The sequence below is a fragment of the Clinocottus analis genome, unplaced genomic scaffold (genome assembly GCF_023055335.1).
Source record: "Clinocottus analis isolate CAN_PGR_092001 unplaced genomic scaffold, fCliAna1.0.p SCAF_7, whole genome shotgun sequence".
Lineage (NCBI taxonomy): Eukaryota > Metazoa > Chordata > Actinopteri > Perciformes > Cottidae > Clinocottus > Clinocottus analis.
In genome coordinates this window covers 13,588,578-13,615,317 of record NW_027176229.1, presented here as the reverse complement: position 1 = coordinate 13,615,317, position 26,740 = coordinate 13,588,578, and the positions used below count along the sequence as shown (strand labels likewise).

The window sequence follows — 26,740 nt, the reverse complement described above, 5'->3', positions numbered from 1 at the left end:
ATAAAACGACATGGAACATGTCATCTGCCCTGAAGATTGCCACGGCTAAATGTGTGCACTGAAGCTACTGTCTCAGTAAGGGAGGATATAAATTACCTCAGTGCAGCCGATGAATTCCAAACATCTTTCTTTCTCTCCCTCTCCCTCTCTCTCTATTTGTCTCATTCTTTCGCTCTTTCTAAGACCTGTTTGGTGTATGATATCATTTGTCTGCTTATCCCTCCATTATCATGTTGTTTGAATTACTATCATTACAGCACGGCTGCATCAAAGCCTTGCTGTCGACAGGATCGCGCAGAGCTCACGTTGCCTGCAGAGCTGCTCCAGTCAATTCAATATCTACTGAGGTGGGGATTAACATATTCAGGCCTATTCAAATGATACTGGGATGATGCAGGCTACTCTTACAGATTACACTGTGCACCATAAATACATACAAAGATGGTGATAATATGAAATACACACAAAGAATATAACAGAGTAAAATGACATTGAAAAATCAAATGGCTGTAAAAGTATGAATACATTGCTTTGGCCTCAGTGGCTTATACCTAAAATGCTGATTTGCAAAAAATAAGTATACATTGCTTTGGTTCAGATGCCAGCATAAACTCTGCTACAGCACTCCGATGTTCCTCTCTGACTGTACTGCATACTGTAAAGTCTGTGAAGAAGGGACTACTGTCCATTAAAATGAACTGTAAAAATAATTGAGTATTCAATGTTTTTACTCTGAAAAGAATGCCATTTACTCTATATGGAGAGGTTTTGATTACTTGCGACTTCATTTTGAATGACATACTAGTCCAACCAGCCAAACCACATAAGAGGTGGTGTAATATCCTCCATTTGGTGATTTGACAACTACAAAGCTGCAACTGTGACTCTGTTATGTTTTGCATTGGCCTGTTAGCAGTAATTTACATTCAGCCTTACTGGTTCTCCGTTCTTCTCTGCTTCCTGTTAAATCTTTCTGGAATGAATCTTTAATAATGGTAAAACTAGAGAGATTTAAGGGAGACAAAAAAGCCCAGTGTGTGTTTTAATCAGATGTTTTGCTCCACAACCTACTGTTTACAGGACAGAGCCATGGTTCTGTAGAGTTTTGTGAATGTAGTAATAAAGATGATTCTCAGCCCTTTAACTCAAATCAAAGCAGCTTTCGTAGCTGTGCATCAACCGGACTGCAGTGTCTTCAATTTCGAGCGAAGTTAACTCTGACTTTGAAAAAAAAATGCAAACCAGCTTATCAACTAGAAATAGTTACCCATAGTTGTATAACTACACATGAAGATCCTTATAGGAGTGTTTAAACGTGGACATGTCAGGAATAAAACAAAATGCTACTTTCATGGAAGTTTAAGAGATAGATCCTGTCTTGATCAATGAAACAAGTGTGTGCACACAGACACCCACACCCCACAGAGGGAAAGTAAAAATCTACTACTACCTGAAGTAGTAGCCACCTCATTTTCACCCTTTCACTCAAATGCCTCTAAACTCGACCCGCTATCTTTCTGACCAGGCTGAGTTCCCCCAGATCCCCTCCTAACCTTCCCAATGACAGCCGCAGTGGGAATTGACGGCGAGGCAGACATCTCAGCGAACAAGAAGATGTATTTTCTCCTCCTTTTTACTCCCATTCCTCTATCCCTTCCTCCTTCTACCCCCCTGCTGCTCTTCCTCTTTGATACGTGAGGGGGTTTTAACCTCTCCAGCTGCTGAGGTTTGGCCGACTGCTGGCTGGGGGATCTCAAGGCCCTACTTGGTATGCACTGTCCATGAGTGTATGTGTGTGTGCCTGTGCATATTGCCTGCGCCACAGTTTCTGCAGACTGGGGGAGGGCTGTGCGTCTGATAAGGGCTGCTGGCTGGGTCTGGCTGACCCACACAGGCCCTTCACAAGCTGTCAGAGCCGTGGCCCTCAGAGGGGGGCCCTTCCATCTGCACTGCCCCAGCCAGGGCTCACCCAGCAGGGGGCAAGAGAGGGGTGAGGCTGGGGTGCTACCGGAGCTGGAGGCTGGGGGTGGGCGTGAGAAAGCCGGCTCCATATTCATGAAAACAACACCAAATCTGAGAGCGTCGGAGAAGATTGAGTTTCGGGATAGTAATGTAAGCATGGCTAACACAATGCATATGTCTCATTGCTTATTTGCTGACAAAATGAGGATGTTTAGTCAGGGATTCAGCAGCTATCAAGAGGAAAGTACAATTTTACATGATCTACATGCGCTGTTAAGATAGTGAGTAAATACAGTGATAAGATGTTTGTCCTTCTCAGACGGATGATGCTGTCTTGTCTCATTGTTTCTTCTACTCACTTGTGGAAAAGAGGGCTTGAGGTGGTTCATACTTGATGTGCAATCTATTCCACACAAACAAACTCACATCTGTACCCTTAAGCTCAAGGTTTAAACTGAAAAAAAAGAAACTCCAAAACAGCTTCAGCGGGTGTACTGTATAGACAAAACAACAACAAGCACAGAGGCAGACACCCCGAGCTGCTGACGTTGTTCGCAAAGAGCACAGACAGTTACAAAGGTTCAGTGAGATGAAGGGAGTTAGACAAATGGAGGGAAAGGAAGAGAAAGAGAGACAACATGATGAAAAGGGAGGCTGGGAGGATTCTGCAGTGGCATTCCTGATGCTCCCGATGCTCCCGTCCCGCTTCAAACTCTGCCCGTCGCCTGTCTTTCTGCCTGCCAGCCTGCCATCCTATCTGCCAGTTTAGCAGCGACAGAGAGGCAGCAAGAGGAGCAGAGACGACTGCGGTGATGCCGGGGCGGCACGGGGGAAATCAGTGGGGCACAGGCGCTCCCAGTTAAAAGTGACATGACCTTTTGATTTTGTCACCTGTCACCAACTGCCATGTCTGACTCTGCATTGAGGAGTGCCTGCCATCCACCGCTGTTTTCCTCTGCCTCCGTCTCTCTGAATCCCTCTCTGTCTTTTTCTGTCTCCTGCTCCCACTCCATCTCCTTTTCTTTCCAGAGTTGTGGTTTTATAGGGAAAAAGTGGAGGTGTTACTTTTTTGGAAGAGTTGAGGTATAATAGGCAGTGTTTCCTCTTTTCCTAGCTTTCCTAATATCTCCTCATCTCTACCTGTGTTGTGTGTGGCTCTTAATGAGGGCAGATGTCAAGGCACAGAATGTTTTTAAGATGCAGAATTATTTTATTTTTTTATTCGATGCAAAATCAGGGAGAAAATACAATATATATAAATGGCAATGACGTCTTGTTCTAAAAATGGTACCATGTTACAATAAAATCAGACATTATTACTGTCTTGGAGATAAACCACATTGATTTTTCTTATTTTGTATGAATAATACATGGATTAAAACACATATAAAATAAAAAATATTTGTAGAAAACCTAGTCAATTGTTTTATTAGAAATTAATAAATTTAGAGAGATGTATTGTCATGTTTTTATGGTAATGCTATCAGGATATATAGAAAGTTGTCTGCTCGATGTCACACTTGGAGCATGTCTGCCAGTGTGAGGCCATTAAAGTCTTCTCTTCTGTAATGGGTTGGTGAATCTATGTAATGGTCTAAAGCATGGGATAAAGATGATGGTCCTCCAGTGTGACAAGGCCTAATTGCCCATCATCCTGTGGTAGAGAGAGATATCCCCATGTTCCGTATGTGCCCTCTACTACAGCCTGCTCTAAAATTAACACCTTCATAACATCTGGTAAGAACCTTTCTAGGCCAACAGAACACCAAGGAATGATTTCTATTGGGATGTGTCTCTGCTCCTTAATTTCAGTGTGCACCATGCAAGCAGGCACACACATGAATATGACGCACTGCTATGAAGACATGCACACATTCATCCATGCATGCTTTGCAGCTCTTGTCTTTTCCTGCAGAGCCGCCTGTCCTGTGGTTGACCGAGCCCAGCCTACTGGCAGCGTCCTTTGCAACAGGCTCGGGACGGATCTCAGTAACACATTGTTTCAGGTTTCAAAACAAGATAGAGATGGAGAGGGTCATGTCATTAAAGTGCCCCTTCTACCTCCCAACAATAGGGGACTCAATACAAATGCAAAAAGATGGGAAGGACCTTTTGCCATGGCAGCATCATACTCCACATAGGCAGTATCATACTCCACGTATATTCAAAAACACAAAAGGTCCTCTTTGTTTGTTTACTTCAGTGAGCATGGTACAGTATGAGGCACAGGTCAGCTAACAACGTTGAGGAGTCAGTGTTCACAGGTCAGAGTGCTACATGATGAGAGAGGAGGTCGGCGACCTTGCTGGTGCATCGCCTCCTTTAATCGCTGTTCTGAGGATGCTCCGACTGCTTAGCAGGTACTGGTCAAGGTTGGGGCGAGGGTAAGGAGGGCTGATCCGAGATCTGTTTGCAAAGCAGCATGTAACCACAACATTCAGTGACCCTGAGTGGTGACTTACAGTGTGTAGAGAACACTATGTTTGTGTATTTGCTATAAACGGGGATATGGGCTGCGGTTGTGGTGTAAAATCAGAGAAGGGTCCTCACATTGAACCCATCAGATGAAGCAAGGCCCCTCAGTTCATTAGGAAGTCTGTACTCAAGCGAATACTTTTTTTTTGTTGCACTTCTTTCCCCCACCCTATCTCTCTCTCTCTCTCTCTCTCTCTCTCTCTCTCTCTCTCTCTCTCTCTCTCTCTCTCTCTCTCTCTCTCTCTCTCTCTCACCCTTCAGAGTGAGTTCAGCAGAGATTCCTTTGGCATTACCCTCACCCCAGACTGCTGGAAAACCGCAGCGCTCCGGATGCTGACCCTTGCTCGGCACAGCACAATGCTTTAATTTGGTGTGTTGTTTATAATAATTAGAAAGCCTTTTCCCCTTGTTTTCTTTTCTATTCTTCTCTGTTTTCTGCCAAGAGCGAGAGGGAAACTGTGAGTCGTTCATGACTTCAGCTTGATAAAGACTCGGAAGAGGAATCCAGGGGACCGGGAGAGGAAACGAAGAACGCAGATACTTTATGCACTCTCTGTACCCACTTCCCCCCATGCACTGACGCAGATTGGAGAACTCTGGAAACAAACAGGGACAGGACTCGGGGGATACATGCATCTGAATGTGTGTGTGTGTCTGTGCGTGTGTGTGTGTGTGTGTGTGTGTGTGTGTGTGTGTGTGTGTGTACCGCATTTGCAAACAAATGCCTTAAAGTAATGAATGCCTTCACCAATCGCAAGTTACTTTATTTATATGTGTTTAAACTTTACTTAAGATAGTAAAATCACAACTGAGAGAGGCAGAAAGATGATATCGGAGCAAGAAGAGAGTGTTCATTGCATTCACCAATCCTGAGACAGTGAGATTGCAATGCCAAGACGACGACTGTCAGAGAATCTTCTCTGTGTCGCCCGTGCTGCTCTATCTCAGTAGCAAGAAAAGGAGCATGAATGGTGCTAATCTTTGACAATTAATCCCACTTTCATCGGCTATATTGTTGCAAATATTATCTGCACACAATCATGCAAACGCACGCATACTTGCATACACACAGTAGGTGACCGTACATGCAAATGTTTTTCACACAAAGACCTTTACTCTCTATGCACACACAATATTTTCCCACACACATGGAAATATAATGCAAACACACACCTGGAGCAACACACACATGCAGCTGTGTTTCTACACTTTGGTTGTGCCTGAATCATAACCTTGGAATAAAAGTGAACATATCAGACTACATCAGGCAGCAGAAGACCACCATAATGACACACAACATATAGTAATGCATCATGCACACAGCTGTGCATTCACTTCTGTAGTGCAAGAGAACAGGACAGAAGTATACTTTGCATATTTCCTTCTGACTATCTCACCACCAGCCCAAACTCTTCACTAGTAGCTCTGACCCTCCACCCCACACATCAAGGCTGTCCAAAAGTAAGAAGTACACACAACACTCACGTATCGAGAAGAGGGTCAGATATGAAACTTTGCAGGAGTGCTCTCATGGCAAAAAAAAATATGCCTGGCCTTGGTGATCTATTCAGTCCAGTGTCCCAAGCAGATACTTCCTTTGAATTTAACCAAACACCCTCAAACTTTGAAGATGATGATGTTGAAGCAACCTTCAGAAGAACCTTCAGCTAAGATGTGCGTAGAAGTACTTGCAATGAAAATGACAGTGGTGTGATGTTACGAAGACAGTATTAGACATTAACAACTTGCACTAAAAGATACTGCCAGTACAGCAATCAGTGTCTATATCTTTTCTTGTCCCTGAGCACAGGGAAACTTCGTAGAGCTTAGCAAAACAGCATTGCTGTTTTAAAAGGCACTTGCCTTATGAGTATCAACACTATCAACATGTCTTAATGTTCCAACCAATTCCTGAGCTACTTGAGACACAATAGCTCCTTTCAAGGAGGAGAAAAAAGCAATTCTGCATGAAGTGGGAGTTACATGTACATACTCATATGTGAAGTGAGTGGCACATTAAGAGAATATGTAACCTTTGTTACCTCATTTTAATTAGGAAGTGCATGGGAAAAGAATATCATTAGGTCTGGATAAATACAAGCAGCAGGTGGGGGGGACAAATCATCATGCTGGGTTTTGTTTTAAGGCATGTGTGATTTTTTTTTTGTCAAGCAATGTCGCCATCTACAGGTGAAGAAATATATCCTCTGAAATTCATGTCTTATTCACAAATTTAGAAAATTATTTATTTTGTCTAACAACCTACTTGTAATTGCAAACCTTTAATTATGGACTCAATTGATTATATCCAGTTCAAATACTTTAAATTCCAGTAATCACCACACACTACAGTATATATATACTATCAGGTTATTGAGACTCAAGTAAGAGACGGCTTGTATCTGTCTCACAGGGCTGTGTTCTGCTGATTTTATTGTCAACTTTTTAAATTAACAAATATGGAAACAGAGGCTTATAAATAGAGAAGCTTAGCTGTGGAGACTTAGCGAATAAATCTGGGTTGTAAGTTATGTGCAGTTCACATCTAATTCCATTTTATGTGTAATATTACAATGACACAAAGCAATGAGATTTGGCTCATCATAATGACAATATATCTCTTCCAAATCCAATCCAACCCAAAGAATCCTTATGAAGAGATACACATACATATAGAAGGCAAGATACTGCAAGAAAATCTGAAGTCTGTTAACTGGTTATTTCCAACTGAGACTTGGAAAATGCACTTATTAAAATTAATCACTTCATTGTTCACGCTCACGCCATAGTCCAGTTCTCTCTCTCGTTTTCACTCTCTACTCTCCAAATGTGCCTGGCTATGATTAAAACATGTCTGTTTCTCCATGACATTGCTTTGACATCATTTAATTGGTATAAGAGATAAAAAAAAAAAAAAATGAATTAAATAAATATACTACCTGGTAAGTGGCGTAACGTAGCTCAAGGTGACAGCCTATTATTTCTCCCTCTTCCTCAAAGAAGGCAAAGTGAGAAATGTGAGATTGTACTGAGAATGCAGCTGCTCAAGGGGCGAATGGAGCGCTTTTTTTTTTTTATCTTAAAAAAATTCACCAGAGATTATTTTACATTAAATTCTAATTTTGACTAAAGTTTGTGCAATTTAATCAAAAGATACATTTTAAATGAGTTGATATTATGCTCATCTCGATGTTTTATCACACACCTGTATATCGACATTGATCATAATCACCTGCCATATCTTTAACAGCACAAATATGATCTGCTTGTACTACGTCTAGTATCAAAGGAATGAAATGCATGGAAATGTGAATAATGTTGTCAATAAAAAGAGCATAATGGCTCTATAATGGTTAATGGTTTCCCATTTTACAGTGAAACGAAAGAAAGGCGGAGGGATATCAGGAAGCTGTTGGGTTACTCACCACATCTTGTCTTGTATCCTTCCCCGATGCAATGAGGATGTAGTTCCAGACCAGAGGCAGAAGCAAAGCCAGAGGAATCATATAGAGTTCAAAGTTCCAAACAACGATGACAAAAAACTGAAGAAAGAGGAAAAAGACAAAACCATCAGCAAAAGAAAAGTGAGAACAAAAAGATTGAACAGTGTGGGTTAAGGGTGTATACATTCAAGACCCAATATTGACCCCCGTGAGGAAAACTCCTGAGAACGTACGCCGACCATGTGTGCGATTGGAAACGATGCATTTAAACACATTCATATGCAGAATCATAACCACCGTGGAACAAAGCGTAAAAGTAAGACTGGGCTTTAACAAAGGTACAGGCCTGGTGTCTGTAAGCCGAGGTTCAACACTCTGACCCTCAAAGCATTCTGGGCCTCCAGCTGAGGAGGAGGATGATGAGGAGGATGAGTACGAGCCGTCAGAGCCTCTTTCCTCCATGCCAATCATCCCAGAGGCCGCAGCCTGTCAAAGCTGACCCTTCCATACTCAACCCCAAACTGCAGTATCTGACCTCACACACCCCACACCCTCGGTCCCTAACCCTGTCACTCCAGCCCTAATACTCTCTCCTCTACCCCAAAAGACTTGTATGCCCCATCTCTAACCTTCTCTGCACCCATCTGCCAATTCCATAACCTCTATACCTCCTCTCTCATCATCCAGACAAAAAAAGTACCATCTGAAAATTAACCTTTCCTAAAACTTTGTATTTTGGTTTTGGCCGAGCTCCTTAACCTCTGACAACAGATTATTGTGGTGTGTTGGACAAGATATATGTGGGAAAGTGACATTGCTAATGGCGGAGGCGTGTTATTTTATGACAGCATTATGTTAACTGTGAGAGTGTCAACAGTTTCAAAAAGTGAAGCTGGAAGAAAAAGGTAATTTTGGGGGATTAAATTGGAGACTATGAAAGAAATGTGTTTTTCTTTTCTAATAATTTGATTTATATGTATACAGAGATTTTTCATGATTGATAATACTTCAACAGCAATTATAACAAATGCTGAGAAATGCAAACCATTTCTAGCAAAACATCTTTATCAAATTCAAGTACCAGAAATTCATTAGTTCAAATATGATCAAAGACAACTTAAATTACTCTCTGTATGTAAATGCAAACATGTTTAACAGACAGTTTTGATGGGACGCTTTTTAGAGAGGTGAAATGGAGACTATTACTGTATATAACAGATGTATTGGTCTCTGTACCAACTATGATATATCCTGTTTTGCTTAACAAGGGATAGAAAACATTTCTGTGTGTGTGCGTGTGTGTGTGTGTGTGTGTGTGTGTGTGTGTGTGTGTGTGTGTGTGTGTGTGTGTGCGTGCGTGCGTGTGTGGAGAAAGAGAGAGTGAAAAACAAGCTCTCTTCATTGTGTTTACAATTCAAGGTTATTGTGAATATGAGGTTCAACAGCACCTCAAGAGTGTGTATGCAGTTCTGCGGTTACTGTAGTAGAGCTAGTCGGACACTAAACTGCAGACACACACGCTCACACTAGGCGGTCTGTGTTTCCACTTCCTTTTTCACACACACACATACCCGTGCGCACCCCCCCTCCCCCCACACACACAGACATACATACACACGCGCACATCTGAATAGCAACGAAAACAACTCTTCCCAATCGCACAATTAAACATTTTCCCAACTTTCCCACATTTCACATAAAAAAGTTTCAAACTTTTGAATAGAGCTACAACTTATTCTAAAACGAAATAACAGTGTATACGAAGCAAAAACAGACATAAATTAAACATTAGAAATGTCCAGCACATTTACATAATGCTCAAAGCTAAATGTGTTTTTCAAATAAACCTGAGTGGCCTTGGTGCAAAATCATCTCCCGTAAGGGTTGAAATCTTTCTCCGTCTCTCTCAGGCTCAACTCCACTTTCTCTCATCTAAAGAGTCTCTCTGATACAACTGTGTAGGAGAATTGGCAAGAAACTATTCAATAATTCATATTTGTGTACTAATAAACAAAACAACCATTTCCCTTCATACAGAAGAAAACGACGTTGGGACCGTGGAAGCGCAACAACAGAAACTTTCATACAGACCCAACATATGCTGACATATATTTTTCACTCTGTAAAATGTAACTGTTTTTAAAAAAAAAGACATATTCCTACAAATTAGTATAATTCACAAATCTGGAACACTGATAAACACTGGAATAATCTGTAACTAAACAATGTGCAAAAGAGGAGCAAACATCTTTAAACCTATTCTGGGAGAAGCTATAAATACCTGCACACTTACAAAAAGATCTTGACGCAGTTACACACCGTGCTCCTGCTATAAATATACTGTACGGCAGGCATATATTGTACGGTAAATATATTTAGTACCTGGTTCTCTAATCGCTCATTGTATCATTATAACACAACAAATACATTACTCCTCTCTGTCCTGATGCTTATATGAAACCTTAATACCCTCTTTTATGTTTAAAAGAAATATTGCTTTCTTCTCCATTTGCCTGAGGTTGTTTAACCTGCCGTCCCCCTTCATTCCTCCTCTATTTGGTTATAGTAGCTGGGGGCGAAGTTTTGACTGGCAGCTAGAGGAACCGGACACCCAGGCTCAGTAGTGGCCGGCCCTGCCCCGTCTCCGTGCCCCCCGGCTGGTTAATAGGGGCCCTGCAGTGCCTGGACCTTTCCACCAGGACTAGGCGACCCCCCCCATTGCTTGCAACACCAGATAGCAAGCTCTTCGCCTGGGGAAGAGAGAATGGGAAGTTGCCTGCTGTGGATGTCAGCGACCAGAAAGAAGCAGGGGGGAAACACAACGATAAAAACGTGGCGGACCGAAGGGAAAAAAAAGACGGGGGAATGCGAAATGAAGCTCCAGATGTAGACTACGGGAACAATTTGTAGATGACTCTGTGTGGTCAGAGACACATGTGGTTGGTGATGGATCGTGGTATCTGGACATGCACCATGCCCCATTCTTGCTTTATATTGGTGAATTTTTCCCTGTGTGTTAATGTCAAAATATTTACATGAACACATTGTGTTAGCTCTCTCTGTATACGTACTTCTATGTTATTCAAACAATGCAAAGTCTCTAATTCAGTTTTGAGAGCATGTAAATAAGTTTAAATTATATTTGTGACTGAAACTAAATATGTTTTTATATTTTTCCTTCTCACACTACTATTGTATTAAATAGCAGCTGTAATTATCTGGACGAATAAAAAAACAGTCAGTGTAAATATGCATTATTTTTTAGAACAGACATTTGGTTTTGACACCAAAACCACTTCCAGCAATTTACCCTTAAACAGCAAATCTTTTTTGTCATAAAAAAAACTATCATCGTTTTTTTTTTTTTTAATTACTTGTGCTTTAACAAGTCTTTGGTGAAATGCACTGAAATTTCTAAGAACATAACAATTGGATTGTCATAAAACAAAGTGAAACAATATTTCTCACTGACAAATCTGTTAAACTATTTCAAATATATTTAAAGGCTGCATTGAACTGGGCAAACTTCACATCTTAGCACGAGCTGAATTTCAAATGAGATGTATAATTAAAATAGACAATCAAAAAGTTTAACAAAGTAGAACCATGGTAGTAAATTTTGTAATGTTTTGGCTAAAAAAACAATACACAGAAGCAACACACTAATTTATTCTGACACGTCTCTGTAGTTGAATTTGAGCAAGGTTATTATTTTTTCTGCTTTTTCTTACTATTAAGAAATCCCCTGAACTCATGAAAATATATTCTAAAATGTTAACAAAATGGAGAAGTCCAAATGATTTATTCACGCCCTCATTGCGGCGGGTTGAGAGTTGTATCTTGCATTATTAGTTTCAAAACACAGCCCGCGTCCTTACGGCTCAGAGCCGCGGCACTGTGGGAGGGTAATATTCAGTACTTTGGCTTACATTAACCACACACCAGGCTAACTTTCCCCCTGCTCTGTCTCAGTGGAGTGAAACTGAAGTTTGGATTTCAGAGTTCCCCTTTATCTCTCTTACATCAATTTCCATGCTGGCACTAAGTGTTGCCAGATAGCAACTAGAAGTCCTGTTAAGTTCGAGGCAATGAGAGAGGGAGGGAGTCTGTGTCCTGTTTGTGAACAGCCGACCCATCGTTCAGTGGTGCTAGACTGCCCCCTGCTGTACTCCTGCGGAACATAGATCTGCAGCACAATTAAACCTGCCGTTCATCCGATAAAAAAGCAGCCTGAATGACTAAGCCTAATGTGTCAAAGCCAATCATTTTGTAATAACATGAAAAAATTAAAACAAAGCATCCACCATTTTATGGCCACGGGAATGAAGCTGCACACGAGTACCGGTGAGAAGAAAGGATGCCGAGTCCCTGACGTCTCAACAAAAGGCCTCACGCGTTTTCTGTTGAGTCTTTATCTCTGGTGATTAAACTCTGACTTGGTATTCTCTGTTAGTCATGTCACTATATTTCAACTATCATTCATTTTGCAAATCAGGATAGCAGTAACATGTAAAAGTATATCTTTCAAAGCTGTCCCTTGCTGTGGGCAAAGACGAACGAACTCCCGACTTTAAAACTTTTAAAAGTTAGACAGGTTCTTTGAAGAGGAGTCAAAGGAGCAATTTAAAGAGACCTGGAGTGGTGTGTACCACTGACTGCTATGGCGTCTCCGCACTGTGTGTGCGTGTCTGTGTATCAACCTGCCAGCCAGGCATGTGCGCACACACACACACGCACACGCGCACACACACACACACACACACACATACACACACACACACACACACACCCTCCAATAGTTGCTTCTGTACCTGTCTTTGCTTTTTTTCCCTTTTTTATTTCAGCAGGGTGAATTTTTATCTAAATGCAAAGCAGGTGATAGGTGCTCCAGTTTCCTCTAGAAGTAGCTCCCTTGTCTGGGCTCTCTTCCTGATAAGAGTCCTACTTTGCCTGACATAAAAGAGCCCAGTATCATTTCCCCTGCCTCCCCAACAAACCCCAGCTCGCTGCCCTCGCCCTTCCCCAAGCTTCACAAAGCTGCCTCTATTTGCTCCCAATTCAGAGCCCAATTGCAGATAAAGTTACAGCAAATTTGTTTGGAGGAAGAGCTGCTGAGGCCTGCGGTCCCTGGGGCAATAACAGCCTTGTCTTGCAGAGGCCGTGGGGATAGCTGGCAGCAGCAGGAGAACAGAACCCAACACCGCTCAACCCCACAATGGCCTGAACTCTCTGGGAGAGAAGGGAAAGGGAGAGGAGGGGAGGGAGAGATAAAGAGGAACAGGGATGGATGGAGAGATAGAAGGGAGAGACACTCCGCTTGCAGGTGTGGAGAGAGGAAGCAGACGCTTAACCCCGAGACAAGGAGACGGAGACACCTAGACCGACACACACACACACACACACACACACACACACACACACACACACACACACACCACCCATCATGCAGGACAGGAGGTAACTCCAGTCCCGTCCATTGTGCCAACGCCTCAGGCAAAGCTGCCATGGTGGCTGATTCACTGTCGGGATGGGTGGGTGACAGCAGTGTGGGTGTGAGAGAGAGAAAGGCTGCATGTGAGACTATGCGCTATCTCTTTTTCTCTCACATGCGCACAAAACACACACAACATACACACTACACAGCTGGCGCTAATGGGCGATGTGTACATGCGGCTGGCATTTTGGAATTGGGCAGAAGACAGAGTAAGAGACCATGCAGAACATTTGACACATTATGACCACTACAATTTGATGTACTATTGCATTCACAGAATACTAAACACATATTAACACACTTAAACCCCTCTCAGGCTTACTTAACAGTTAAGAAGTTCACCCATTTGTAAGTTTGTAAGTAGGTTGAATTGCTTACAACTTCACCTCCGTAGCTACAGCCGCGTTGGAGAGTTAAGTGTTACATCGGTCTAAAAAAGACAGCAAGACAGAAACACAAGTGCACATGTGAATAGATACACATGCCCATAATCACACACAGCCGCACACCTTCATGAACACACCATCCTGGCCAGATGGCCCTCCATAAAAACCCACTTAAAGAGATGAGTGAAGTGATTAAGAGGCCTCTCAAAGTGAGGCAGAAATGAGAGAGGGATGAAGAAATGTATGGGGAGGGAGGGAGTACCTGTGTAGAGAGAGAGGCCCTAAATACTCTGATGCTTTTAGCTAAGTGCACAGTCCTACGATAACAGACTCCCAAAAGAGCGAGAGGCGGGGCACAATGACACCAACATTTCAGACTTTCTATAAACTATAAAATGCTACGTCCTTGGCCCAGATACATTCTTTATCGTCATCTGAATACTCTAAATTGAAAAGAGTACAATGAGAATATGAATAGTTTGCACGGTTACTTAGAAATGGATGTGCTATACACTATTTTCAAAAAGAGCTTTACAAGACATGTGCATGTGTATTGACACGGAGGCTGCACTACCCGAGACTGCATCCACCTCTATTCAGTATGTAGATTGGCAAATCTGAGGTGACCTTGTTTTCGGTGAATTCCTTGACATTTTCATTTATTTTTAAAAGATAAGTCGGGTGGGGGGGTTTAAGCCCAGTTCAACCTTACATGAGAGAAAATTCAAATGTACACGCACGCGACAGGCTCAGACATGAGCGCGCTTGTACACACACAGTGGGAAAATGTTAACTGATCAATACTATGTCTCTTCTGACCCATGTCTTGTGATGACACTGTGACCTGCTTTACACACACACACACACACACACACACACACACACACACACACACACACACACACACACACTTCCAGTCTCTGCAGAGATGAAACTGGTGTCAGACAGCCAAATGCTGCTAATGTCTAATGCTGCTGTGGAGACACTTAGTGCCCTCATGGTAAAGGGCTGGGGCGGGGCGGGTCTACCTGTCCTGCAGCTACTTAAGTCAGGACACTAAACCAGACAGGATTAAATGCCTGCTCTGTCATCTTTAGGGTAGGGAACTCCATACAGCCACTCACCGTCCTGCAGGAGAACGTCTCTTACTGATAGCTCTGCTGTCCAATTACACTTCACCTTTTAATACCAGACACAGATGACAGGAAGGGAAGAGGGAAAAGGACAGAGGGAGAGAGAGAAAGAGAGAGAGAGAGAGGGAGAGAGAGAGAGAGAGAGAGAAAGAGAGAGAGAGAGAGAGAGAGAGAGAGAGAGAGGGGGAGAGAGAGAGAGAGAGAGAAAGAGAGAGAGAGAGAGGATGAAGATCTGACGTGCGAAGAAAGAAAGAAGCTGCCATTTCCACTGTCTGCCGAAACAGCTTGTCACACTTCAATAGATTATAGCTGCATTTTCTAAGTATTTCAACGTCTGAGGATTCTCATTTAAAATAGTGTTTAATCTACAACACCAACTCAGCCCTCATTCCCGGCAAATAAGTGTCAAAACAGACACTCGCTATGTATATACCATGTGTGCTTCCACATTAACACAAAGCTAGAAAAAAAATGTAATCGAGACAATCATATCAAGATATTTCAGTGTTTGAGTAACAGGCTGTAGTGGAGGATACAGTGTGGTAATGTACTTAAGTGTGCTTGAGACATCAACAACCCCTCATGTTAGAGTGTGAAAGTACCAGGAAAGGATCCATACTTTGTTAGCTGAAATGGTCCTACAGACTCTGAACATGTTCCTCTCCGGTTGCGTATTTGGAGATGTTAAAAGTATAAACCGGTAAAATATAAGACTTCTGTTACTCCATTTAGAATGGTACTGATTCATGAATTGGGTATTATATTTAGTGAAAGTTTTTGTCTCACACTTTTTGAAATAAAATGAACCAACCTATATTCAAGTACATTTCTGGGACAATCTGCATACTCAGTACACCAAATTAATTAAAAAACTGCTCAATAATCATTGCAGCTATAATGTTTAACAAAAGATATAAAATGTTGTCCTGTTTAAGTTCATGTGCAAACATGTATGTGATGTCATTTATGGTACAGCACATGTACAGGTAAGTGCATCTCTACATACTACAAAAGCACAGATGCTCCTCTGTGGAGAGTCCCATTCGAAGCAGCTGTTGATGTAGCAGCCGATGTTGATCAGGAACATGATGCAGCGTCTAACTCTGTTGAAGTTGCGCAACAGCAGCTATAAAGAAGACAAAAACAAAATAGCAAACGTTTAAAACATATGAATGCTTAAGGTCAGGAATGTGCTCTATCAAGGAAAACATACTTGTGTGTAAACATTGTACAGAACTGCTTTGTAAAAGTGGTAGATCCAGTATGTCAACATATGGACTTTCAGTAAAAAAACAAAAACAACTAATTTCATGCTGTAATGACATGTAACAGTACAATTGGAGAAAGTAGACAGGAGCAAAATTATGATCACAAACATAAGCACAGCTGTTAGAACCCATCACTGATCTAGACTGACCTGATCTGGAATGACATACAGGTCAATGTTCCCTCTTTCATGTTGAGTTATGGTGTGAATTAACATAAGTATATTAGTTAAATCATAAGTATCACGTTAGTTAAGATGACATGAGTCTTAATATGGTACGTAGGTACATATCAGATTGTGTCCTATTCTGCTGTCCCTTTTGAAAGTCTACTGTTGCATTTCTTTTTACAACTTTAGATATGCAAATTTGACCTCACTTTGGCTCCAATATTACAACATTATAGCTCTGAGGACACCATGAGGACATTAGTGTCCTTTCCTTCTGTGGATAGCTATACACAGTGTGGATGTGGATTAGCATACTGGACAAACAGTCGCTTTAAGTGTGACAAGCTGACTCATGTTTCTTTAAGTATACTCTCCCAGTGATAAAGTTAAGTACAATAATACACATTTCCAACTGAGTCCCTGGATTTTCCTTCGAGGGTTCTCCGTGCATCTTGGCCAGATATGAGAGGGAACTGGCTAACTGCTGTCCTCCCTACGGGTTGCCAACCATTCAGGGAATAGCATAACAGCAGCGCAGAATGCCAACCACCCAATCAGGTCACCACCAGGAGAAAGTGCTCCCAAAGGACAAACTGTCTTTGCAGATCACGGTTAAAAAAAAATCTAGGCCATTATTTTACTCCCTAGTAAATAGTGTGCGTGTGTGTCCATGCGTGTGCATGTGGTTGTGCGTGTGTGTGTGTGTCCTGTATGTGTTTGTAGCACTACAGGAAAGTCTATTGTCTGTGTGAATGTGTGTTTCCGGGTGGATTTGCATGTGGTTAGGGGTGGCTTGGCTGCTTTGATGCAAGATGAGAGGAGGAATCCTCCTTCTCTTTGTATAATTATGTGAATCTTTTTGTTGCCAAACTGAGGATGACTGTATGGTGTCCTGCTGGGGACACACAGACCCTAAGGACAGGAAGACTGTGAATCATCCATTTCCACGTTCCTTAGCGCATGCACTTGATGTACATGCTGTACTCTTCTGGGCTCATTATTGCCTTGATAAAAATGCTTAATTTTTCATAAATTATTTAAAGAGTGCTTCGAGTTACTCCTTAAAAACATTTAGGAAATTTGAGACGTCATTTATTAATTTCAATGTCATAATTATAATTAAATGGTTTTGTTTGGCAGGCAGCTTATGTGCTTTCTTTTTCTTTTTTTCTTTTTGTGTCTGCACGCTAAGCAGCAAGCAACAGCAGGGGAGCTGCTACCACACAAAAGAGCTCTCACGGGGCAATCCCTCCAAAGCAGCCAGTGACATCATCATTGCGAGACATTGACATGGGTCATCTCTGTGAGTCAGAGGTGAAATGGAGATGCTGCACTTGGGAGAAAAGCGTGGAGCGGGCCGAGACAGAGAGCAACAGCGAATGCAGAAACAGTGAGGAAAGAAGGGAAGAGATGGAAGGCTGAATAAAGCGTGGTATGGGAGCTGGTGCGTGTGCTGGGCTGGGCTGTGCTCGGCTATGCATGGCGCAGTATTGACTACTGAGCCCAAACGGTCACTCATATGACATGTCTGATGTGGGCCAGCCCCTACTATTCAGCCCTTTGTGGTGCCGACACACTGAGCAGCGTGACAATGAAGTGCAAAGCAGCAGTGGCAAAGAGGGCCAACTATAAGGATGGCCAATCTACTTATGCACCCCAGAGCTGACAGCTTGACATTTCTATTCACCACTCAGAGTGGATGCAAAGGGGGGTAGAGATGAGAGAAGGGAGCGAGGAGTGAAGAAAAAAAGAAAACAAAATGCTGTTTTTTTCTTCGATCATCCTGTTGTATCTTGCCCACACAGTTGTTGCGGTTTACAAGATGCCACTCTCCAGGCTTGTTGGTTTTGCTTCAGACAGATAACTAAAATAGGGGGTACAGTGGTGGACACAGATAAAGACGAGGCGGAGTGGTAGAAGATAAGTGTTGGCTACTGATGTACCTGTTTGGACACTCTGGGTTCCTCCTCGATATATTTCTGCTCAATGGGAATCAACGTCCTGAGACCAGCCTTCACCTGACGGATGGAGTGGACACACACAGCCTCATAAACAACAAACGGTGAGAGTTAAAGGACACTCGCTTTAAATAATACGGAAATGTAATCACTGATAATGACAATGGATTAGCACGGAACTATATTTTTCCATAGTTTTTCTACCACATTGTGGAGTGATACTGGTAGCACATGCGTAGAGCATGCCCCATGTCAGAGGCTAGAGAGAGCGAGAGAGAAAGCTGTAAGATGGCCGCTATAAGACACACACCGCGATTGTGAATGGGCGAACAAAGGCCGTTGAGAGGGAGTCTTCGATAATTAAAACCAAAACGAGGACGAGGGACAAGAAGGGATGAGATGGAAGCGAGGCGGGGAGGGGAGACAAACAGAATAAAGACAACAGCAGCATGGGGGGATGCTCGAGAGAACGAGAGGAGGATGGAGAGAGAGGATAATGGGGGGTGGGGGGCAAAATGGAAAAAAAAATCAGGGAGGAGAATCAAAAAAGCTAAAGAAAGACTTACAGCATTAAAAATCACGTCTATTTCGAGAAAGATGACCCCTTTTGTTGGCCCTGTCAGCTCCTTGCTTTTCAAGGCGTAGGCTTTGCGTTCTCCATTTTGGATCTGTGGGAGAGGGACATGACAGGAGTCTGTCTGGCAATACCCGGCTGAATCGGCTCCCCGGGCCACCTTTGAACCCCAGCTGCTGGCGCTGACAGGGAACCCAAAACAACTGTGGCAACTCTGACAAGTACCTGTTCATTACCCACTGCAGCTCGGCTCTGTCAAACAGAAATTAACTATCCTGGGGAATCATACTGTACAGCGGAGCATGGATATATTAGACACACAGTACTTTCACAGGCTATCTATATTTTTTTCACATATAAGAGTCACTCTTTTGTCTTTTTTTTTTCTTCTATAAATCGCATCGTCTCTCGATCAATGTCATTTTCATATCATCTCTCATCCAGTCACTCTCTTTCTTCTCAACCTATCAATCTATTCTTTTTTCTTAGCCTCTCTTCCATTTTTATTCCTTCCTGTCATCTCTTTCTCTTTGTGAAATAACAGTCTCATCTGTGGAGCTGCAAAAATAACCTCTGCTTTTTATATCTTCCGCTGTGTGTTTTCATTCTTTCCGTTCCTCTATGTTATCTCTATTATCCCCAAAGGAAAAAGAAAAGAAACACACGGGAAAATCTGCCTTTGACTTACATTAAGTAGAGGAATGGCCACTTTCCCCAGGAAGTCTGCACTTCTGTCTCGGTCCTCGTCGTAAACAGTGACCTCAAGCACCGAGTGGATGTCCTTCACGTTGCTGGACCACACACAAAGACAACACAGATGACATACATACTAAAATAGCGGTGACAGACTGAAACGGTGTGAAAAATATCACACCTGGCAAGAGCTTCTTTAAAAGCTTAAGATTCTGAAAACAATTTATAATCTGAAACGCTGTAGGTGGCAGAACAAATTCCTCATCTTTGAATACCATCTATTACTTTTACATAGACGTGTAAAAATCACCATTAACATGCTCTATGTGATTTTGCACTACATTACTGCCTGAGGTAAGCAGAACTTAAGTGTGAAGCTAAGACGTGTCATCTTTTGATAACCAGGCTGACAAATTATAGCCGATGTTTAGAAAGGAGGCTATGAGAAAAATGTGCACTCAACGAATGACTAAATTAAACTGCCCCATCACTGGGAGTTTGAACTCTGGAACAAAATATCTAAGTAGGCAGAGTTATATCAAAAGAGCAACTTTATTTGGAAAATAATATTCATTTTTTTGTATGAAAAAAAAATATGATAAGCCTTAATTATATCTTATGTTCAGGTTATCTTGGATTGTAGAAAAACAGTGCATTTAAAAACACTTCTCATAAAGCAGCTGTATTAACAATGATTGTAAATATTTGTAATGTTTAAAGTTCATTAATACAAAAGGCATTCAGAACTATAAATTGTGATAAATACATGTTTTTACCAGAATTAACAAGAAGAAAAAACGCACAAACACAAAACTGTTGAATGCTGTAAATTTGAAAAATGACATTGTTGACTTTATTAGTCTTGAATTTAAAGGTATTTTTCAGTAAAAAAAATATGATTTTATTTTCATTACTTCAGTGAGTGCAAACTGTGTGTGACACGTGGGTGTTGTAAAAGCCACTCACAAAGTGAAGACCTTGTTCCATTCTGGGTTGAGGTTTTTGTAGACAGTGTGCGTCTGCAGCCGATCGTTACTCAGCTCCACCACACAGAATGGGTCACTCTTACCTGCCGAGGAAAAGAAAACAAGCATACGAGAATGACCTTCTTAGTTAAAGGAGAGACATAAATACAGCAGACACGAAAGTTTTGTTGGCTTGAGGTTTCATGGAAATCGAGAATCTGAAGCAATTCCATCAGCTTTCCAATTTCTGACATTATTAAGACATATTGTGTAAAACATCTTCCCTATATACCACATTACAGCTCCAATACCTTGCACTTATCAAAACGGTATTTTTCATTTTAAGCCCTAATGCCACATATATTATAAAACAGTAAATCAGTGGAACAGTTGCGGAAACATCTACAGAAGATAAGCTCCAGGACAACTGTGCTCTGGGCGGTCACAAGGAGGGGAGCGGAGAGGGAAAAGGGAGAGAAGACTTTGAGAATAGACAATGTAGCTCTGAAGGCCAGAGAAGTTCAAAGTAGAAGATAAAGACAGCCGAGCAGGGGTGTGGGAAACATAGCTGCTCCGTGATTGTCGAGTCTAAGCAAGCGATGAGATACAGGAGCAACGATGTGGTGCAAAAGAATGAGGAAAAGCAACAGAAGAATAACGTTCCCACCTCATCATTTCTGGTTTGTTATATTGACAGCAATTTAAATTCATAAAAATGGAAAATAATTTGTTATATAAAAAAGGACATTTTTAGACACTGGTAGCAATACTGGTGTCGTCAATAAAACACAAGTCACATTTTACAGTTATTATTGTAGAAACAAAGCAACATACATCCAAATGTAAATTTACCCTACAGAAAAAAAAAAATCTATGAAATCATTTTAGTGGCCCGTCACTCCCAAAAGATACCATTTTAACGACCCTCAGATGTTAAAAAGCACAGATATGATATACAGTTTCAATATAAATCATATTCATTCATGCTAATTTATTCCAACAAAACTTTCAATTCAGAATTTACTACAGTTATGTAACTGTGTAGAGAGAAAGTGAAGGAGACCGAGTGAAGAAAAATAATCACAGTTATTCCCTCCTCCTGAGAATAGCGTACTGTACTATAATAATCAAAACCAGTAATGTCCTATATATTCTCTATTTGTTTACTAATGTCTCACATTTCAATTTCTTTGTACACAGAAAGGAGTGAGAGCATCTCCCCATGCCTGGCAGCCCACCTCCCTTCCATTGCCTCAAAATGAACTAAAAACAACAAAACTCTTAATTCTGGCTTTGATCATTATTTTCTATTAAAACTGTTGGGCGCCGTTGCGCTGTTTGTTCAAGCTTATAATTTGAAAAGACTGGGTCAGGATGTTAAAAAAAATATGTCCCACACGCATTCCCATGGAAAATAGTGAGATTATTGAAATATTAGTAAAGCAGCAATATTGCATAACAAAACTCAACTAGAAAATTTCGCAAGAAATTTTGAAAGTGTGGCTACTACTGCCGTAAGACGTCGCAATATATAGCTTTTGTTTCTGACGCCCGTCTCTCCTCCAAAACACTTGAGTTGGTTTGTGTGTTAAACTGATTGGCTGATATGAAGCACCTGTGTGCTGCCGTCGTCATGGTGACCAAGTTAGCGCCAGCAGACTGATTAGAGGCAGACTGGACTGTGGACTTAAGGAAATAAACTACTGAACGTCCTGAACACACACAAACGTATATGAAATATCATATGACCTTATTAATGATCACAGTGTTGACAACTACACAATATAAAACACACGTAAACGTCTTTGTGTGTGTGTGTTTGTGTGTGTGTGTTTGTGTGTCTGTGTGTGTTTGTGTATGTGTTTGTTTGTTTGTGTGTGTGTATGTGTGTCTGTGTGTCTGTGTGTGTGAGACAAACAGACAGAGAGACAGAAGTCATCTGTGTTGTGTGTGCGTGTGTAAGTGTCTGCGTGTCTGTTAAACTGCCCTAACGAGAACACCTGTGGGTCGTTAGATCAAAGGTTGCCATGGTGATGACTTCAAAGGGACTTCCTTACGCTGAGCTTAATAGACCTAAATACTGTGGAACTCCTTTCAAGCTATTTAAAAAAAATGGTACTTTAAAAGCCACTATTGCTTCGATATCGCATATTGAGCGTTAGGAAGACCTGCTGAACAGATACTGTGACTGGCGAGTCTGTACGATAAAACATGTGTCTGTACGGGCGATTTACAAATCAGGTACGAGCTTCAGGGGAGACGTGGTTTTGGAGGGAGATTTAACATGGCGGCGGATGGCAGAGCGAGGTGGACTTGCTCTCACATTCAGTCCGATTTCAAGACGTCTGAGTCTGTTGGATTCCTATCGACCGCAGTTTATGACAGAAGACAATATTTCCAACGTTTCTATCCAACAATGGTGTATGAAGAGTGAACATTGTGCGAGTAAAGACAAAATACGTTTTATTTTTTTAACAGTTTCTGTCGCTTCTTCTCACTCTGTTAATTGGCGCGCCACCCTCTACGAACGTTTCGTGAAATTTTTTTTTATGTTTTTTGCATTTTTCGGGAAAACGTACGGGCGAATCTCTTAGAAAAGTCATACCTCACGATTCCCGCGCAAACCGCACGTTTCGACGTATTTTTTACGCATGTGCTGGCAACGCTCTGGGAGGAGTAGTGGTTTGACTATAAGAAGAATAATAATAATAATAAAAATTTCGCAAGAAATTTTGAAAGTGTGGCTACTACTGCCGTAAGACGTCGCAATATATAGCTTTTGTTTCTGACGCCCGTCTCTCCTCCAAAGCACTTGAGTTGGTTTGTGTGTTAAACTGATTGGCTGATATGAAGCACCTGTGTGCTGCCGTCGTCATGGTGACCAAGTGAGCGCCAGCAGACTGATTAGAGGCAGACTGGACTGTGGACTTAAGGAAATAAACTACTGAACGTCCTGAACACACACAAACGTATATGAAATACCATATGACCTTATTAATGATCACAGTGTTGACAACTACACAATATAAAACACACGTAAACGTCTTTGTGTGTGTATGTATGTGTTTGTGTGTCTGTTTGTGTGTTTGTGTGTCTGTTTGTGTGTGTGTGTGTCTGTTTGTGTGTGTGTGTGTTTGTGTATGTGTTTGTTTGTTTGTGTGTGTGTCTGTCTGTGTGTGTGAGACAAACAGACAGAGAGACAGAAGTCATCTGTGTTGTGTGTGCGTGTGTAAGTGTCTGCGTGTCTGTTAAACTGCCCTAACGAGAACACCTGTGGGTCGTTAGATCAAAGGTTGCCATGGTGATGACTTCAAAGGGACTTCCTTACGCTGAGCTTAATAGACCTAAATACTGTGGAACTCCTTTCAAACTATTTAAAAAAATGGTACTTTAAAAGCCACTATTGCTTCGATATCGCATATTGAGCGTTAGGAAGACCTGATGAACAGATACTGTGACTGGCGAGTCTGTACGATAAAACATGTGTCTGTACGGGCGATTTACAAATCAGGTACGAGCTGCAGAGGAGACGTGGCTTTGGAGGGAGATTTAACATGGCGGCGGATGGCAGAGCGAGGTGGACTTGCTCTCACATTCAGTCCGATTTCAAGACGTCTGAGTCCGTTGGATTCCTATCGACCACAGTTTATGACAGAAGACAAGATTTCCAACGTTTCTATCCAACAATGGTGTATGAAGAGTGAACATTGCGGGAGTAAAGACAAAATACGTTTTTTTTTTTTAACAGTTTCTGTCGCTTCTTCTCACTCTGTTAATTGGTGCGCCACCCTCTACGAACATTTCGTGAAATTTTTTTTATGTTTTTTGCATTTTTCAGGAAAACGTACGGGCAAATCTCTTAGAAAAGTCATACCTCACGATTCCCGCGCAAACCGCACGTTTCGATGTAATTTTTGCGCATGTGCTGGCAACGCTCTGGGAGGAGTAGTGGTTTGACTATAAGAAGAATAATAATAATAATAACTAGAAATTGCATTTCCTGTGGAAAATGCGTTGGAATGCAAAAAGCTGAAGCATAAAGCTGAAATATTTGAAAGAAATTGCTGAATGTAGCTGAAAATAGTGAAATATAGTTGAATAAAGCTTAAGTGTCTGTGTGTCTGTTAAACTGCCCTCATTCCAATGGTTGCCATGGTGATGAATTCAAACATCGGCAGTTACAATTAAAACAGGTGAATCTATATGAAAATAGAGGAATATATATGAACATGTAAAGAAAACTACCTGATAAAGTGTTGAAGCCCAAAAGCATTAAACTGAACTGTTGAAAATCCTTCTTGTTTAAATGTATAATTGGAAAAGTTGAAAGGAAAACTGCATCGTCTAATTACTGAACATAGTGAAATTTTGTTGAATAAAGCTTAAAAAAGCTTTAAAAAAGCTGAATATATTTGAAAATAACAAAACAACTGAATATATATGAAAATAGTGGAATATATATGAACATGTAAAGAAAACTACCTGATGAAAAGTGTTGAAGCCCAAAAGCATTAAACTGAACTGTTGAAAATCCTTCTTGTTTAAATGTATAATTGGAAAAGTTGAAAGGAAAAGTGCATCATCTAAATACTGAACATAGTGAAATATTGTTGAATAAAGCTTAAAAAAGCTGAATATATTTGAAAATAACAAAACAACTGAATATATATAAAAACAGTGGAATATATATGAACATGTAAAGAAAACTAACTGATGAAAAGTGTTGAAGCCCAAAAGCATTAAACTGAACTGTTGAAAATCCTTCTTGTTTAAATGTATAATTGGAAAAGTTGAAAGGAAAAGTGCATCATCTAAATACTGAACATAGTGAAATATTGTTGAATAAAGCTTAAAAAAGCTGAATATATTTGAAAATAACAAAACAACTGAATATATATAAAAATAGTGGAATATATATGAACATGTAAAGAAAACTACCTGATGAAAAGTGTTGAAGCCCAAAAGCATTAAACTGAACTGTTGAAAATCCTTCTTGTTTAAATGTATAATTGGAAAAGTTGAAAGGAAAAGTGCATCATCTAAATACTGAACATAGTGAAATATTGTTGAATAAAGCTTAAAAAAGCTGAATATATTTGAAAATAACAAAACAACTGAATATATATAAAAATAGTGGAATATATATGAACATGTAAAGAAAACTAACTGATGAAAAGTGTTGAAGCCCAAAAGCATTAAACTGAACTGTTGAAAATCCTTCTTGTTTAAATGTATAATTGGAAAAGTTGAAAGGAAAAGTGCATCATCTAAACACTGAACATAGTAAAATATTGTTGAATAAAGCTTAAAAAAAGCTGAATATACTTGAAAATAACAAAACAGCTGAATAGATATGAAAATAGTGGAATATATATATGAACAGATAGAGAAAGGGAGGGAGGGAGACAGAGAGAGAAGTCCTGTGTGTGTGTGCGTGTGTAAGTGTCTGTGTGTCTGTTGAACTGCCCTCATGTCAGAGGTTGCCATGGTGATGAATTCAAATATCGGCAGTTACAATTACTAACTGCCGATGATTATATGGAGTCAATGCTGGGAAACACCTATCCAAAAATCACCCAAAAAACATACTTAAAAAGCCCCGATTGCTTCAATATCGCATATGAAGCGTTAGGAAGACTTGATGAACAGATACTGTGACTGGTGAGTCTGTACGATAAAACATGTGTCTGTACGGGCGATTTACAAATCAGGTACGAGCTTCAGGGGAGACGTGGCTTTGGAGGGAGATTTAACATTGAAGCGGATGGCAGAGCGAGGTGGACTTGCTCTCACATTCAGTCCGATTACGAGACGTCTGAATGTGTTGGATTCCTATCGACCGCAGTTTATGACAGAAGACAAGATTTCCAACGTTTTGAGCTATAAATTATGCCCAAAGAGTACACGGTACGGAGTTTACGGCAAATTTAAAAAAAAAAAATCTTCAAGATCTGACGTGGGTCTGCCCTCTAAGTATGACATCACGTGCACTGAGGTCCGCAACACACACTCATGCAAAAGAGAGAAAAGGCGGCAAAAAAACATAAAACTAAAACGCTGACAATTATGACAGTATAAAATATATCAATAAGTGGAGATATGCGGCAATAGCTGAAAGTTTTGGCAACATTTTAAACTTGGAATGGTGTCTCTAGCTGAAAGCATGGCAGAGCCTTAGGCTTTTGGAGCTGAAGAAGTTTCAGCGGATTTTAAAACGTTTTT

The 26,740-nt window shown here is 41.0% G+C and overlaps 1 protein-coding gene across 7 annotated transcripts in view; it reads right to left on the bottom strand.

Annotated features, from left to right (window-relative positions):
* Positions 1 to 26,740, bottom strand: part of mctp1a (multiple C2 domains, transmembrane 1a) — a 120,118-nt gene that overhangs the window by 27,481 nt on the left and 65,897 nt on the right. For 6 of the 7 annotated variants that reach the window (XM_068566549.1, XM_068566543.1, XM_068566546.1 and 3 more), the window contains 6 exons: positions 20,520 to 20,622; positions 19,549 to 19,651; positions 18,853 to 18,954; positions 18,272 to 18,346; positions 15,900 to 16,019; positions 7,863 to 7,979 (listed from right to left, as the gene is read on the bottom strand). In XM_068566549.1, coding sequence (XP_068422650.1) covers positions 7,863 to 7,979; positions 15,900 to 16,019; positions 18,272 to 18,346; positions 18,853 to 18,954; positions 19,549 to 19,651; positions 20,520 to 20,622 — 620 coding nt within the window. The remainder of the gene's footprint in view (positions 1 to 7,862; positions 7,980 to 15,899; positions 16,020 to 18,271; positions 18,347 to 18,852; positions 18,955 to 19,548; positions 19,652 to 20,519; positions 20,623 to 26,740) is intronic. The other variant, XM_068566545.1, reaches the window with a different exon arrangement.